Raw genomic sequence first — 15689 nt, forward strand, 5'->3', positions numbered from 1 at the left:
TGAACGTGAACAAGGGGCCAAACTAGAAATGCTTGCACCAAGCAAAGAAAAGATGAAGCGGAAAGTCACCTTAGAAAGAAAGAGGGGTAGGGGGAAGAAAGGGATGTCGTATACCCAAATTGTGGTGACTGCTGTACTCTGGATTCTCTGGAGAAGACCTCTCTGACTTCATTGTTCTTCTGTTTTTCCAGGTGAAGACGAGAAACTTGCTGCTTCTTTGCTAGATGGGAAGTTTCCCCGGAGCACATCGATGCAAGACACTGTTAGGGAAGGGCATGGGATTCCACCACCACCTCAAACAGCCCCACCCCCACCTCCTTCTCCATATTACTTTGACACAGGCCCCCCGCCATCCTTCTCACCACCTCCACCCCCAGGAAGAGCTTATGATACCATAAGATCAAGCTTTAAGCCAAGCCTGGAGGCTAAGCTCCACGGACTCCCACAGGTCATTAGCGCAGCAGAGATGTATGATCAGGCGAGGACTTCCATTCCTTATCCTGAAAGGCAGAAGAGGGCCCGATCCATGATAATCCTACAGGATTCCTCTCATCTTCCTGTGGAGCCAACAGAGATCCCCCGGCCTGGCCCATCCGCAACCCCTCCAGAGAAGCTAAAGAGGAAGGGGAGAGTGATTGACAACCCTTATGCCAACATGGGTCAGTTCAATGTCAGCCTGTTTGCTCCCACCAAGCCACAGAGGAAGAAGAGTCCTCTTGTTAAGCAGTTACAAGTAGAGGATGCACAGGAGAGAGCAGCACTGTCCATCACTGGAGGCTTTACAAGGGAGCCCTCTCCCACGCGCAGGAGCCATCGCCTGAGTGGCGTGGAATATCAGCACCACACGGGCATTGCTCAGGTTGAAGCCACAAGCATCCCCTTTGCCACTGCCATTGCTGGAGTCATGAAGGACAGAGACCGGCGTCTGGATGAGAAGCGGAAATCCACTGTCTTCCTCTCAGTTGGGGCCATCGAAGGAAGCCCCCCCAGCAGTGACATGCCATCCTTACAGCAGTCCAGGTCTATCGATGAGCGGTTGTTAGGAAGCCGAGATGTACTACTGCCTTCCCCTGTCTCAGCTTTAAAGCCATTAATTAGCAGCTCATCCTCAACGTTCATCCACCCCCTCACAGGAAAGCCCTTGGATCCAAACTCACCACTGGCGCTTGCGCTGGCCGCAAGGGAACGGGCCCTCTCAACTCAAGTCCCATCCCGGTCGCCCACCCCGATCCACAGCCCAGACTCAGACAGAGCAGCACCCCTGTTTGTGGACATCCAAACCAAAGAACCAGAGAGGGGGGAGTTGGAGAGTTTAGTGTCCCCTGCGTATTCACCTGGAGGCAAAGGGGCAATTGGAACGGACTCTGGGACTTTGGCCCCTACTAAGACCCCGTGGGGGACTCCGTCCACACTGAGAAAAGAAACTGAGGCAAGAGCAGAAACACCTGTGAAGGAGGAGAAAAAACAAGAAGACAAGAAGTCCATGATTATTAGTATAGTGGATACATCACAGCAGAAGACTGCTGGCCTTATCATGGTTCACGCCACAAGTAATGGCCAAGACGAGGTAGGACTTGAGGTAAAAGAGGAGAAACCAGCTGTCCCTGAAGCATGCACAGAGCCAGCAGAGTCTCCCAAAGTAGAGACCCAGCCCAGTCCCGTGGGAAAGCCACCAGTCAGTCCAGCCTCTGACAAGACACTGGGGCAAGGGAGTTCGGAGGAAGAAGTGGAGCCCTACACGGTTACCCTCCCACCAGCTCAGTTGTCTTCAAGCGATGAAGAGACCAGGGAGGAGCTGGCCAAGATAGGGCTGGTGCCTCCACCAGATGAGTTTGCAAACGGGGTACTAGTCACCACCCCTGGCACACCAGTCAGCCACCTGGCTACGCCTAGCACGCCATCCATACCAGCGGCAGCAGTAGCACCTTCTACCACTGGCGGAACACCCTCAGGGAAGCCCTCTGATGCCCCCGTAGCCCCAGAGTCTGCTGCAGACTCAGGAGTGGAAGAGGTGGACACCAGAAGTTCAAGTGACCATCACCTGGAGACCACAAGCACCATCTCTACGGTCTCCAGCATGTCTACGTTGTCCTCAGAAAGCGGGGAGCCTACTGACACATACACTTCCTTTGCGGATGGACAAACTTTTATACTCGAGAAGCCACCAGTGCCTCCAAAGCCAAAACTCAAGTCCCAGCTCAGCAAGGGGCCAGTTACTTTCAGGGACCCACTTTTGAAGCAGTCTTCGGACAGCGAGCTCATCTCCCAGCAACATGCGGCCACTCTGGCATCAGCCAGCATTGGCCGGCCACGCTACCTCTTTCAGAGAAGGTCCAAGCTATGGGGGGACCCCATGGAGAGCAGGCCAATCCATGGGGCTGATGATGACAAGCCAACTGTGATCAGTGAGCTAAGTTCCCGACTACAGCAACTGAATAAGGATACACGATCACTGGGGGAGGAACCTGCCGGGTCCACGTTAGATCCCGGGAAGAAGTCACCGGTGGTCGCGGCACGGTAAGATGCTGGTCGCTGGTCGGGGAGGGGCTGGTGCAGGGCTTAGGCACCCAGAAAGATAGGGAGCTGCACAGGCACGGTATAACTGTGCTGAGTAATTCAGGATGTGTTTGAGGGGCATTTCAGAGATGTCAGGACTTCTCAGCTACACAGGGGAGAAAAAATGCCGAGACAAACTTTCTCGAAGTTGGTGTGATTTGTTCATGGCTCCTCTCTAGTACGCACCACGCACGTAGAGAGCGCTCACTGTTGTTTTTTCCCTTTAAATTGCCTTCCTGTTGTTTCATGTTCCTCCTCTGTCTTTATTCTATCGTTAAGCTGCTGTATTTAGTTGTGGGTTTCACTTCTAAATGTTTTCTCCTGAACAATTAATAACAATGTATGTTTCTCCAGTGCTTTTCATTTCAAAGGATCTCCAAATGTTGTCAGACTGCGTAGTAGAGCTCTGGTCAGTCACTGCTGTCACACGGGTGGTCTGTGGTAGCCTTTAAAAAGGACACAGCAACCCCACACACGACATTTCTTGGCTGAGGTTCCAGGCGTGAGCGAGTCCCACTGGGCCGCAGGGAGGGTTCTGGCAGGACGCAGCCGGGAGGTGACGTGCGGTGCTGCGCAGGGCGCCCGGGCCGTGTCCTGCCGAGCCCAGCACCACGCCACTCGCAGCGCCACGCGGCACCTCCTCCCGCCAGCGGGCCGGGGAGTCCGCGCAGAGGTCTCTGCGTAGCACCGAAATACGGATCCTCTCACCTCCTCGTCCTCCTGCAGACCCAGAGCTGCTCAGGGCCTGGTCAACCCATCAGGTCTAAAAAGGTCACGGTCCAGGTTACGGTGTGAATCCCCAGGACATCAGAAGCCTCTTTCTCATTCAAATTCATTCTCAGATTTCTTCATCACTGAAGGCACTCAGGAGCCACTGGCTCCCCTCTCCCACGCTGCAGCTGTGCCCATCGTGTTCCCCAGGCAGCACAGACCTCCCGTGGCAGCCTCCTCCCGTGGCAGGCACCCCCTCGGCTGCCCCATCCCGCTCACCAGCCTGCACACGGCGCTGCATTCAGACCTGCTGCCTCCGTGGAGGTGGTGGCCCCCTTGGCCATTGCTTTCACCCCAGCTCACCCACTGATCTAGGTGTAAAACTAAACTAAACCAAAAAACTCTAATTTAGAGTCTGAGATTTGAGACCAAACCCTCAGAAGGCATAGAAATTTAAAGATACAGCAGGAAGAGACCCAAGGACACCAGTTGCACCCTGCCCTTCACACGGATGCCTTCCCGGTCATAAAGGCACAGTAAGCAGGTCCCACTGGCATCACAATGTCCAGGCCACCCAGATGCAGACACGTGGCAGGGTCAGCAAGGTGACAGACCAGCAGGGAGCTCTGAGCTAAGGGGAACCTGTCTTTTGAGATGTTTTATCTAACCAGAGCATCGCTGTGATGGATTACAAATCCATGTAGTGCTAACACAGCTGATGACATTTCAAACTGTAGCACGGGGGTAAAATGTCCTAACCTGACGTAGCCCCACAGGAGCGCTCGTGTATCTGCATCCTCCACCCGGCTCGTATCTCCCTGCTGGTGCCTGTGTTGGCAGTGCCAGCCTGGCTGCACTGATGATCCACCTCTGGGTAGGTGCCAACTTGTAGTTACGATCACAGAGTGGCATAAGATCTCTGGATCTTGCCCTGCTATGCTATTATATCTCCTTGATGGGTTCGGACTCAAATGCACATTACGGCCATTCCCTACAGACTGATGTCTGACGCATGGTCCCTCCTCCAAGCACTGCTCAGTTGGTCAACATGAGGTCCTGAGCTGAATGGCCTTAGTTCAATTGCATTTGGGGACCCTCTGAAATAAGGCATGCCATGCCTCATATTCTTAAAAATTGCTGACCATGCACATCTTCAGTGAAGCTAGTGAACTTGGATTCTCATCTTTTAATGGTGATCGGGATGGCATCTCAAACAGCTCACCCATACAGGACATTGTCCTTTTGCTGGGACCCGTCCTGGGGCGCAGCTAGTCCTCCCTCACCTGATGGTGGTAGAGGGGCTGCTAGGTTGTGTGTCCTCAACCTCATCTGGCCTCCCAGAGGTGTCAGTGAAAAGCACCTGCAACTCCCTCATGGTCAGAACTCAGCAACCCCTCTACCTGTCCCCTTTCCGTTCCTGGCCTCCCCTGTCTGTCCAGATCACCAGGTACTGGTGAGCCTCTGTTCCCCGTGCAGCCACCCGGCACAAGTAACCCCCCCAGTTCCCAGGGGGTGCCCCTTCTCCATCCTCTGCCTCTCTCGAACGCCTCCCGTCCTTCACGGCTGCAGGTCTCCCACCCGTGTCCCAGCAGGCAGCGTGCCTCCCTGGTCCCCATCTCTGCCGGGGGCAGCAGACCCCTGCCGCAGCTCCTGCCCCGTGACGTGGTCTTGCTGCAATGCACCCTCTGTGTGGAGACCCCGTCCTCCTCCTCGCCGGCACCTGCTGCCCTGCCCTGCGGGGATATGCATCCCTGCCTCCTGTCCTGTACCCACCCTGCCACCAAGTGTTTGGCATTTTTTGGCAGTCCTGCAGAGTTAAATATTTCTCATCTCTTTCTCTGAAAGTCATGGCCTTTCATCTCTGAAATTTTTATGCTCTTGGTTGGTGTCAAATTCTTAAAATATTTCCCAGGTAGTCAGCTGTAAATAGAATATTTAATGATGTCAGTCACTCTCTTCATTGTGAAAATTCCTCTCTTGTATGAAATTACTGTAAATTCAGAAAATAATGGAAAGAACAGTTAGATAAGCTTAAATTACCCATTTCAGGACACATTTTCCAGTCCCTGGGCTTGTCCTGAGAACGACAGTATTATCTAAATCTCCCACAATAGACACCCCTAAATACAGCAGTACTGCTATGGAGGGAGTGAGGTGGGACCATGCTGGCCCAGTGCTGCTGTCAGCAGTGGTGGCCCTTGAGCATCCCTGCAGGGGCTGCGGGATGGGGCACCCCTTTGTCCAGGCATCCTGAAAGCCCAGGTGCTGCTGCAGCCCGAGCCCGTTTTCCAGCCCCTCTGCAGGGCATTTGGAGGACTGACGGGCCGTGGCCTGATTTGTGCTGCAGCTTTTTCAGTCGTTCTCACGTTTCACACTGCTCCAGAAACTGTCGTGAGCTGAACTGCGGCTCTTATCTAGAGCCAGAACGTGTCCCGGAGTTCCACAGGGCTTAGTGGGACGATGAGGGGCCCCTTGCAGAAACCATTCGTGAGCTGCTGTCACTATCAGTGTCACTGCAGGGGCTTGAAGAGCTGCTGCGAGCAGGTGGAGCAGCTTGCTTGCAGTTGCAGGTGTCACGAATGCGATTCATTTCTAGCACATTAAATTCTGAATTTACAGTATTTACATCTGAGAGCAGGTAACCTCTTGTTGCACGCGCTGTCTGTAGCACAGGCACTGGTGCAGTTCTCTTGCAGAGGTCTGTGAGGGTCCTGGCTGGGGGCCTCCAGGAACAGAAGACAGAAACTGCTTTCTCCACGACTAACTCTGACTGTATCTCCTTCCAAGACAGTCTTCCCCAGGAGGACATTTGACAAGAGGGACTGAAAAAGAGGTCAAGAAATACTGAGAATGAGAACCTAAGGTCAGAGTTGAGGCAATCAATAGAGAAAACGTATATTCCATCATCCCCAGTCGTCAGGCCCTGTGTGAATGGCCAGGGCTAAGCATGTTGAGGGAAGCTTTGTTGCACCCGTGCACTGTGCTTTTAGTTTGCTACTGAAGCAGTAGCATGCCCATTTGCTCAGATTCAGCCTTCTGCACAGTGCTCACCAGGACACCGTAGTTTGGCGGTGGCAGTGACAGCAGAGCGCAGGGACAACTTTCATTCACACTGTCTCGTGGGACTATGAGATGACCCATGAGCTGGGAACACAAACTTTGCTCACCTGGGAGTTCCTCTGCCACTTACTTTAACAAAGCATGTCTACGAAGGCTGACACGAAGCCAGCAGCAGACATCTCCTTGTTTAGCATGAATGTGATCCTTGAAGAGCCGGTGTCCCAAGACGCAATAGCCTTTTCTAAGCTGAGCTGCAGGAGAGTGACCAGATGCCATGGCATGTCTATGACTTGAACTGCCGAGCCCCCTGGGACAGAACTAACACAGCAGCAGATGTCGTGCAGTTCTTCCACTGAGCAGGAGCAGTTGAAGGAACCTGCAGCTCAGAGCTGAAATGGATTCATTGTGTGACATCCATTATCACAATAAAGCTGACGTTAACTAATGAGAGGTGTACGTTTCTGATTAGTGATCCAGTGAGTCATAGCTAGCGATGAAAATGCCAGCTGAAGAACTGCATCCTAGTACCAGATGCTGAAATCATGCTCCTCAGGGTGACTCACGCGTTCAATGTGCAGCATTCGAACATGTGTTGAAGATGGCATTCCTGTTTAATGTCCCTTTGTTGTGTGACTGGCCGTGGCCATCCAGCCTCATCAGGGTTGTGTCATTTCTCATCGTGCGTAGTCACACTCAGATCTAAACCTCCCACCTCTGCTAACAGGTTTGCTAGGATGCTGATCAGCCAGACCATAAAGCTAAATGTGAGCTCACGTTGACTCAAGCCAGAAGCATGTGAAGTGTCAACACAGTTCCAGTTTTGGGCTCCAGCTAATTCAGCCAAGAATCTGGGTTAGAGGGTGTTTTGCAAAGGGTTTTTGTTTGATTGTTTGTTTGTATTTAAGCAACAGCCGAACATGCCAAATGTATCATGTGAAGCACAATTTTAGATGCAAAACTGAGTTTTTCAGGTGCTGTTCTGGAAACCCACAACTGCTTTGTATTTCTACAGATCTGAAAGAGAGAGAGAAGAAAAATAAGCCCTTTAGGCATTTAGCTCCTAGGGTAAAGCTACCTCTTTCTATATAAACTCATCAATTAATTCTGTTTCAGTTAAATGGTGTAACATTTCTGGTGCAAGCTTTCAGCCGCTGCAGATACAACCCCCTGTTTCCTTGTAGGCTTTTTGTCTCTTCATGCTGTCTAAACTGATGCACAAATGAGATCTGAGCTTTTTCCAATGGTCAAGGGAATCGTCCATGGAGAGCTGCTGAAAAGCTAGAGATTGTCACTCATGAGGCCAGCTGAGATCTGTGCTTCTCAGCCCCTTCCCCAGAGGGAGTTTGTGGCATATGGGAAGTTATTTGTGCTGCATTTAGGTTTTGCAGGAGGTGGCCTTTCTGATGAGAAATACAGTCTCGTGCAGAGTGCAAGCATCAGACCCCGGCCTCAGGTGCTGGAAGGCTGCATCGCTCCAACAGGCTGGCAGCTGTGTCCTCTGACGAAGTAAAACAGGGTGCACCTCGGGCTGTCCTGTCTAGAGCAGCCTGACTGTTGATGCTCCCAAAGCCTGCTGTCCCTGGAGACCCTGAGGCCCCAGCAGCATGCCCCCAAGCACCCCACCTTTTCCCAATGTGCCAGGTGAAACCTGAAGCCACTGATGAGAAGGGCAAAAGTGCAGTGCCGTGGTGGAGCCATGGTGGGACTCAGGTCTGTTTTCCTGCAGCAGCTTGCTTACAGATGCTTAATACATCTCTGCAGCTAACTATAAAAATGCATCCTTTGCTCCACGGACTCCCCATCCTCTGACGGTGGGAGGAAGGTGCTGCACATGGAGGCGTGCAGCAGCGGGACCAGCAGCTCTGCTGCGGGTGCACTCAGGCAGCTGGGGGCAGCTCTCCTTGCTTCCTGGTGATGGCTCAGACCAGTGTGCACAAAGATGCTGTTGGCTCCTTGACGACACGGCGTTGTGCCAGCTTTCACTGCAGGAGGCCAGGATGAGGATGTGGCACTCCTGCGCCCAGTCCACCCCTCTGGGCTTTTCCACTTAGCCATGGGACTGCAGACAGCAAGGGGGTGGGGAAGCACACTGTTTAGAGATAAGCTGAGGGAGGCCGGGCATTTGGAAAATATGGCAAGAGTTTCTATGAACTACTGTGAAGAGCTAAATTCAGAGAACACCTGCCCCATAGGAACTCTCCCCTTGATCTTGAGTGACACCGGCCTGGAACCAGTTCGATGCTTCCTGCCACTGGTGCACGGGTAGGGTCTGTTTTTGACGTTGATGTGCATTGCCTACAAGGAGACAGGGGCTTTGTGGGTAGCAAGTCTCAGCATGTGTCCATATCACAGCAAGCACAGCTGGCTTCACCTCATCTGGTCACTAACATGTACTAATCACAGCTCATGCACTCATCACTCCTCCGAGTGAGTAGAAGAGCAAAGTGAGACTCTGACTCATGCTTGTCCAGAGTGAGATTTAGGGAGAGCAGAGCAGGTGTTGGGTAGACCTCCATCAGCAGAGCTCTGGGTCCCACCAATACTGTGTCAGTGCTGAGATGGCTCAAAGAGAAGAATGAAAGAGTCACTCATGGCTGATAACAGCCCTGGGAAGGTCCCACGATGCAGTTACATGTCTCCCAGGTGCAGGGAGAAGAGCTGTAAGGGATGTTCCTTTCAGGGGCCTTAGCAGACTAGATGTGCAAGTCATAGAAAAGGGGCTTTTCCTTTTTATGGAGAAAAATGAAGAGACACTCAAATTACAATTATTTTGTCAACACAGAAGAGGCAAAGCAACTATATGTAAAGAGGCCTGCATGCTAACTTAGAGCAGTTTTGCAGGAAATCTTCCGTGTTGACTTAAACTCCCAAGTGAAAGTTTAGGAAGAGATTGGCTTGGAGATTCCCAGAGACAACACAGGAGGAGACAAGGTGTCCTACAGCTACTGGCCCTAAATTTCATTTTCCTAAAAAAAAAGAGATCAGAAGAGGACAAAACAGGTTTACTGCAACAAGAGATTAACATTAGCTAAGGCGCATGCAGCTCTTCTGTCCATAAAGCTCTGACCCTTCCAGAAACTCACTGTTGTAAATGTTCACCAACACAGGTTTTGCTGCCGATTCTCCCTGTTCCACAAAGCAGCACAGGCAGGCAGGAGCCCAAGTCTGAACAACTCAGAGTCCAAGTACATCACCAGCTGCAAAACTGCCCAAGAAAATGTTGCTGGAGGCTGAGATCCTCTTGTATGGAAAAGCATGAGAAGGAGAGTGCTCAAAGTGCATTTAGAAGTCCTCTTGCTCTTCTAGGTCACTCCTTGAGTGTAGCGAGTCCATCACCGTGACACGGCCGGGACGCCTTCGCTGGCGGTGCCTGGCATTCCCAGGGGATAACCATGCTTCCTCCTCAGCACGCCGTCCTGCCTGGGCGCTGCCTGTGTGCATTCGCTTCGGGTTGTGCAGGAGTGAGCTAGATCTCTGTCCCAGACAGCACAGGCTTCACTTGATGCTGGTGACCTGCACCAGCTACCAGCCAGTACTTTCCACCTGCAGTCCCTTGTTTGGCCGAGCAAATCCCATCTGGAAGACTATAACTGTCTTGCTTCCTTCTTCCCCATTGGAGTCTGGTGCAGGCATGAGAAATTCCTATGAATTTCTTTGCATTAGGAGTACAACCTGCAGAAAAAAAGGAAAATAAAAAAAAAAAAAGAGGAAAAAAAATGAATGAAACAGAGATTATTTTTTTATGTTTGTATTCCCCATGCCAAACTGAAACATGGCGGGGACTTTCAGGAAACGAGAAGGGCCTGGCACTGCAGCGCGTGGAGGCAGCGAATCTCTGCTAGGAGGAGGTGGGCAATGCCGTCCAGATGAGCCAAGGCCGAGGGGTTTCACAGTGCACAAGAAGGCAGTCTAGGAAGTTCAATACCGAGGCAGAGGCTGCAAGGCCGTCCTTGCCCCTGCAATGTGTCCCACCTCCTTACTGGATATCAAATGCTGGTTTTTTTTCTCCTCCAGAGCCTTTCCTGCCAGCTCAGGGCCAGTGCTTTGGCATAGCACAGACTCCTAGCAAAGCATTAACACAAACTTGTGTACCAGAGAAACTGTGATTATCCCCTTTGGGAAACATCAACTCACTTGCAAGGCCCTAATAATACTCCATTGACCTCCAGTTGTAGCTGTTGTTCTCACAGTCATAAAAACAAAACACTTAACACAGACATTTGGTAAAGTCAGAAAAGATGTTGAACTGTATTTGCCACTCTTTCTTGTTCTTGCTGTGGACCATTTTTTTCTCATGCATATGTTCTTTCCTTCCCCTCCTTCTCCTCCCCCTTCTGCTCTTCCCCAAATTTCTGCCCCATCCCATCCCTTTTCTCTTTCCCTTCCTCCCTTCTTCTTTTCTCAGCGGTTACAAATAGTACTGTTGAATTGTTCAGGCTTTGGCTGTTGAACTCACGCAATTATGACTGTCCCATTTCCCATAGTAAACACACGAAAGTACCCTCAGCAAGTGCGGAACCCACCTGAACGTACCTGGCCCCAGAAGCCCCGTTGGCAGTTCCCTGGGCCCCCCACCCAGGAGCGACCCCCCGGAGCTGCTGGGTTTCGGTCACACTGAGCCCAGCGGCCGGGGGCCCGCTGCCCCGCTGCCCCACGCCCCAGCCACCGCCCCTGGGCCCGCGCGGCCCGGCCAGGCCGCGGCCGTGTGCCAACCTCTGTTCACTCCGTGTTGTTGCTGCGCCCGGACCGGAGCTAACATTCTCTCTCATTGCTCTCTTCCTGCTCTCACATCTGCATGTCTGCGCTGCTCTGTCTAGAACCGCCTCTGGCCTCAGGAGGGTGGGCGAGTTGTGTAAGTGAGCATGTTCTCATCTCATAGCAAACTCATGTCGTGCCCCGCGCCGCCCGCCCGTCCCGCTCCCCGCTCCCGTGCCCGGGCGGCCGAGGGCAGGGAGCGGCGCCCGCTCTGCCTCGTGAGTGTCCGCCCGCCCGTCCTCGTGTGCCCCGTAGCATGTCCGTGTCCCCGTGTCGTGGCGTTGTGTGCTGCTGCCTCCTGGGCGACAACTGAGGAAATTCCCTCGGGCTTTGATGGCGCCCGTCCCGTGGCTGGATGAGACCACGTGCCCCAGCCAGCCAGGGCCAGGCCGGGCCCCTGCGGCGCAGCCCCCGAGGCCTCGGGACAGACGCCGGCAAAGGGCTGAGCCAGCCGCCCCCAGGGAGCAGGCTCCTTGCCGAGCCCCCTGGCAGCTGCCCCGTGCTCAGAGGTGCCCTAGGCCTCACCCTCACTGCCGGTCACCTCCTGGAGCAGTAGCCTGATGAGACAAAGCAAGCAGCCTTTTACGCTCTTTCTATGTCCAAAATCGTGCAGAGACCCCAGGCTTGAGCCCAGCTGACGGGCAGTGAAGGGTGGGCCTGGAAGGGGACAGTGCTGCCTTCTGGCAGCTCCAGCCCGGTGGCCCACAGCCGGTGACATGCAGTGCCCCAGGGAAACCGCTGCTGGCACAGACTTAAACCACAGATCAAGGTTTACCTGGGACTGCTGCGGGGAAATCACACGACAGAAAACTGCCTCCCTTCTCCCAAGGTGGTTAATGGCTGCTGGAGAAGTCCTCGCTGGCACAGCACTTGGCCCATGTCCCCAGCAGGTCTCAGCTGCCACCGGTGCTGCTGGCAGTCCTTGCAAGCCCCTGGCTGGCCAGCTGTGTGCATTCACCTGGCAGCAGGCCCCTTTTGCCTCCCTCCTCCCCAGGAAGATGGCCTGCGGGCCTGCAGGGGCTCTGCAGGGCTCGAGCTGTGGCACGTGCTCCCGATCCAGGCTGCCCACCAAGTGAATTTCCCCAGTGTGCATGGCCAGCTGTGTGGTCTTGGTTGTGCTTCTTCCGTGTTTGTCTGTCTGTCCTGTTTTTTTTACCCGTAGTGTGTATGAAACTAGCTACCTACACCTGTGTTGCTTCCACGTGTGAAGGCAAACCCAGAGCATCCCCAGAGCTCTGGACAGTCTCATGTTTTATTTTACTTGTCATTTTCTGCCAATTGCTGAATTTCCGAGTCTGCATCCCCTTTCCGGTGTCCAGCTGGACAGGGCCAGTCCCTGGGAGAGCAGAATGGCAGCACACTAGGACACTCCTCTTGCCAGATGCCATACACCACCGCTGGGCTGTTGGTTTCTCCTGTACCGCTTTCCAGACAGCCGCGTGGATGCCATCCGCAGGGACCAGGTCTGCTCCACTCCCGGGCTGTGACACACAGCCGCTTTAAGCAGAGGTGTGGGAAACTCAGGCGCCATCTGGCCCAGGGCAGTCCTGGTGGGGAGAGGTGGTGGAGCCCGTAGGTACAGCTGGAGATGGGGCACTGTTCTGGCTAGAGCTGGGCAGAAAGTTGCGCCCCGGTTTGGCACATAAATCTTGCTTTGTTTGCCTCTGGTCAGCGGTGGGAGGGTCCTGCTCATGTCATTGCATATGCCCATGTCTTCATGCATTCCGTCCTGTTGCTGGTGTCACAGAGCGTCTGAGTGTTGGGGGTGCTGCACCCAGGGGGAGCCTGCCCCCCCGTCACTGCTGCGGGCACTTGGGCTCGTCCCTCAGCTCTGTGCTGCGTGCAGCAGGACGGGGCCAATTTAGAGGCTGCCCAGACCTGTCTTCTGCCCCCCACCCTGTGGGGACGCTGCCCAACGGTCCCAGCACAGCACCGGCTCGTCAGACAGCATTAACACGATTATCATTGTTTGAAACGAACGGGAGCCAATTCCGTCCTCGTTCAGCTGAGCAGGCATTTCAGACAATGCTCCCAGCCTGCGCCCGTCCGTTTGGGCTCAGCCAGCACTGCTCCCGTCCAGCCCCAGCTGGCTGAGTGTCCCCGTCAGTTCATGTTCCTGCTCTGCTGCACAACCCCATTGGCATGACAGCTTCGGACACCACTTCGGCCGAGCCCAGCATCCCGCTGAGCGCCGAGTGCAGCCAGGACAGGGAACGGGCGCTGCAGAGGGGCTGCGGCACAGCAGCAGGCAGCGGGGGGAGGCCATGGCCAAACAGGGCTGTGTTAGCACGAGCAGGGGGGGTGGGCAGCGGGCACCGACTGCACAGGGACTTTAGGGAGTGGTGTTATTCCCAATTATGGTGCAAAAAAGGTCAGCTGGTGTCTTTGTCCAAAGTGACCGGTGATAAAACTGGATGGGTAATCCACCCTGTTTTTCACAGGTGCCTGCTTAGCTGAGCACCTTTAATATTTTCCTAGCACAAGTTTTTGCATTTAATTTCCTGGAAAAGAGGTGGTGTAAAACCAGGATATTTTTAGGCTGCACTGAGGAGACTCATTTCTACACCACTTCTAAGGCATGATCAGTTCAGGCGCAGAAGTGCTTGCTGCTGGCTGGAGGCATGTCGTTAGCTCTGTGTACGTAACGATGTCCTGCAACCCTGTAAGTTAACCTTCTGTGTCATCAAATTTCAAACACTCCTGGGCCAACTTTCCCACTCGTCAGTCCCATCGGGGTCAGTCATTTTCTGCAAACTAGTAGCTTTCCCGTGTGACACAGCTCCTCACCTGAGCAGAAAGCTCTGGCCCTGCCTTTCTGTGCAGGTGGCTGAGGTCAGGCCCGGAGACGTGCCCAGCGCTGACGCTGGCGATCGGTGGCACCGGGCAGAAGAGGAGCCCGAGCCCAGGGCAGGTTGTAGCTGTCAGTGAGGTGCACAAGAAGAGCTGGGTCTGCATGAAAGCAACAAAACAGCTCCGCTGCAGCCTCTGGGCCCAGCCAGCTGAGAACGAGCCTCACCATTCCGTGCCAGCACTTGAGCGCACTGAAACAGGCTGGGACTGCAGTGCCTGGGGCAGCGCTGGCTGCCAGCAGACAGGGTGAGCGTGGAAGGTGGCAGTGCCTGCAGGGCTTGGTTTGGCCTGCAGGTGCCTGCAGCTGGTGCTGCCGGAGAGGGGAAGGCTCTGTCTTGGCTCTCAGAGCTCAGCTCTGGGAATTAGGAAGAGAAAAACAACACAGAAGTGCCCTTCCTCCTCTGATCTGAGACCAGCAGGAGCAATAAGTATGAAGAGCCCTGGGTCCTTCTTTTCCAGTCACTTTTTCCACTAGGAACTCACTTCTGAGGCGTTAGGTGCTACGAGGGTCATGTTAGATGATCTCTGTGCAAGAGATCTCTGTGCAATGCCCCAAGTCTGCCAGCAGCCAGTGGCCTGCGCCATCCCGTGATCTGCGCAGAGCCTGCTGAGCACAGACACTGGCCAAGGTCAGACTCCTGTGACTGGGAGCCAGGAGCTCAGCAGAGGGAGGACAGGCAGTTCTGGCTCAGGAGACAGCTCCTGATGAAGTTTGTAGGACACTGTAGTGAGCTGGGAAGAGCAGGTGAAGGAAGGACAATTAGTGTTTTGGGGTCAGGTGAAAATGTTCTAACAGGGACCACCCAGAATGGTTACTGTCCTGGCTGCAGGAGTTTGATCAGAGAAAAGAGGGAAATGCATGGAGAGAGAAAAAGTGGGTTTGAAACAGGAAGGAGACGTTTACACTGAGAAGCCACAAAAGGGCATACGCCTCAAGGGTTTTCATGGCTCTGTTTCATTGGGATAATGTTTTATAAACAGTTTGGGAGAGCAAAAATAAATAAATCAATAAACCCAGCAAAAGTGAAATTTGCTTTCATCTGACCATGACCGAGGCTGGTAAGGGACCTCTCTCTCCATAAGGAAGGCAGTGCATTTGTGGAGAGATCGGGGGCAGTGGACGGTTCATCTTGACTCATAGGTGAGTCTCATCCTTTGACATTTTGCCAGTTCAGGGCTCAGTCTTCAGCTGCACCTTGCACTTCATCAAAGCCTCAGAGCAGCAACTTCATCCTTCTGTTACCCAGGTGCCAAGCAGGTGTCCTGTCTTGTCCACGCCGTTCCCTTCATCAGCTCAAGGAAACATCGTAAGTTCTTAGCTCTTTTTCCATCAGAAGCACATCTGCAGGGGTGTCCTATTCCCACATGAAGGACCATGTATAGTGTGATGAAGAGCAAAAGATCGTTATGACATGGTAAATGAGGAGTAGCAGGCTCAGCTGCGTCATCAGTGACACCATCCCATTGCTCAGTTTTTGTTTTGTCCTCACATGGTGAGGTACTGGCTTAACACAGTGACACAGTATCTTTCTGGAGAAGATTTTCATACTCTATTAAAGTGATATACAAGAATCCAGAAAATCATTTGTTACCTCTAGCACAGCTTCCACCAGGCCAGTCTTACGTGCTCCTTGGGTGGAGAGCCTCAGGCCCCTGCTCTTTGTCTCAATGCTAGCAGGAATTTCCCAGAAGTGCACCCAGGTCTGAGTGCTGTGCTTTGAAGGCATCCAGGGCTTCCCCTGCTGCTTCAGTCAGGT

At 53.5% G+C, this 15689-nt stretch overlaps 1 protein-coding gene across 11 annotated transcripts in view; it reads left to right on the forward strand.

Annotated features, from left to right (window-relative positions):
* SHANK3 (SH3 and multiple ankyrin repeat domains 3) overlaps positions 1–15689 on the forward strand; it is a 390020-nt gene that overhangs the window by 355538 nt on the left and 18793 nt on the right. For 6 of the 11 annotated variants that reach the window (XM_080596421.1, XM_080596428.1, XM_080596423.1 and 3 more), the window contains one exon: positions 192–2517. In XM_080596421.1, the coding sequence (XP_080452547.1) occupies positions 192–2517 (2326 nt within the window). Of the gene's footprint in view, positions 1–191; positions 2518–5935; positions 6773–7339; positions 7393–11144; positions 11180–15689 lie in introns of those variants that run through there. The other 5 variants (XM_080596427.1, XM_080596430.1, XM_080596431.1 and 2 more) reach the window with 5 other exon arrangements.

The sequence above is a fragment of the Anser brachyrhynchus genome (genome assembly GCF_964034855.1).
Source record: "Anser brachyrhynchus genome assembly, chromosome: 1".
NCBI lineage: Eukaryota > Metazoa > Chordata > Aves > Anseriformes > Anatidae > Anser > Anser brachyrhynchus.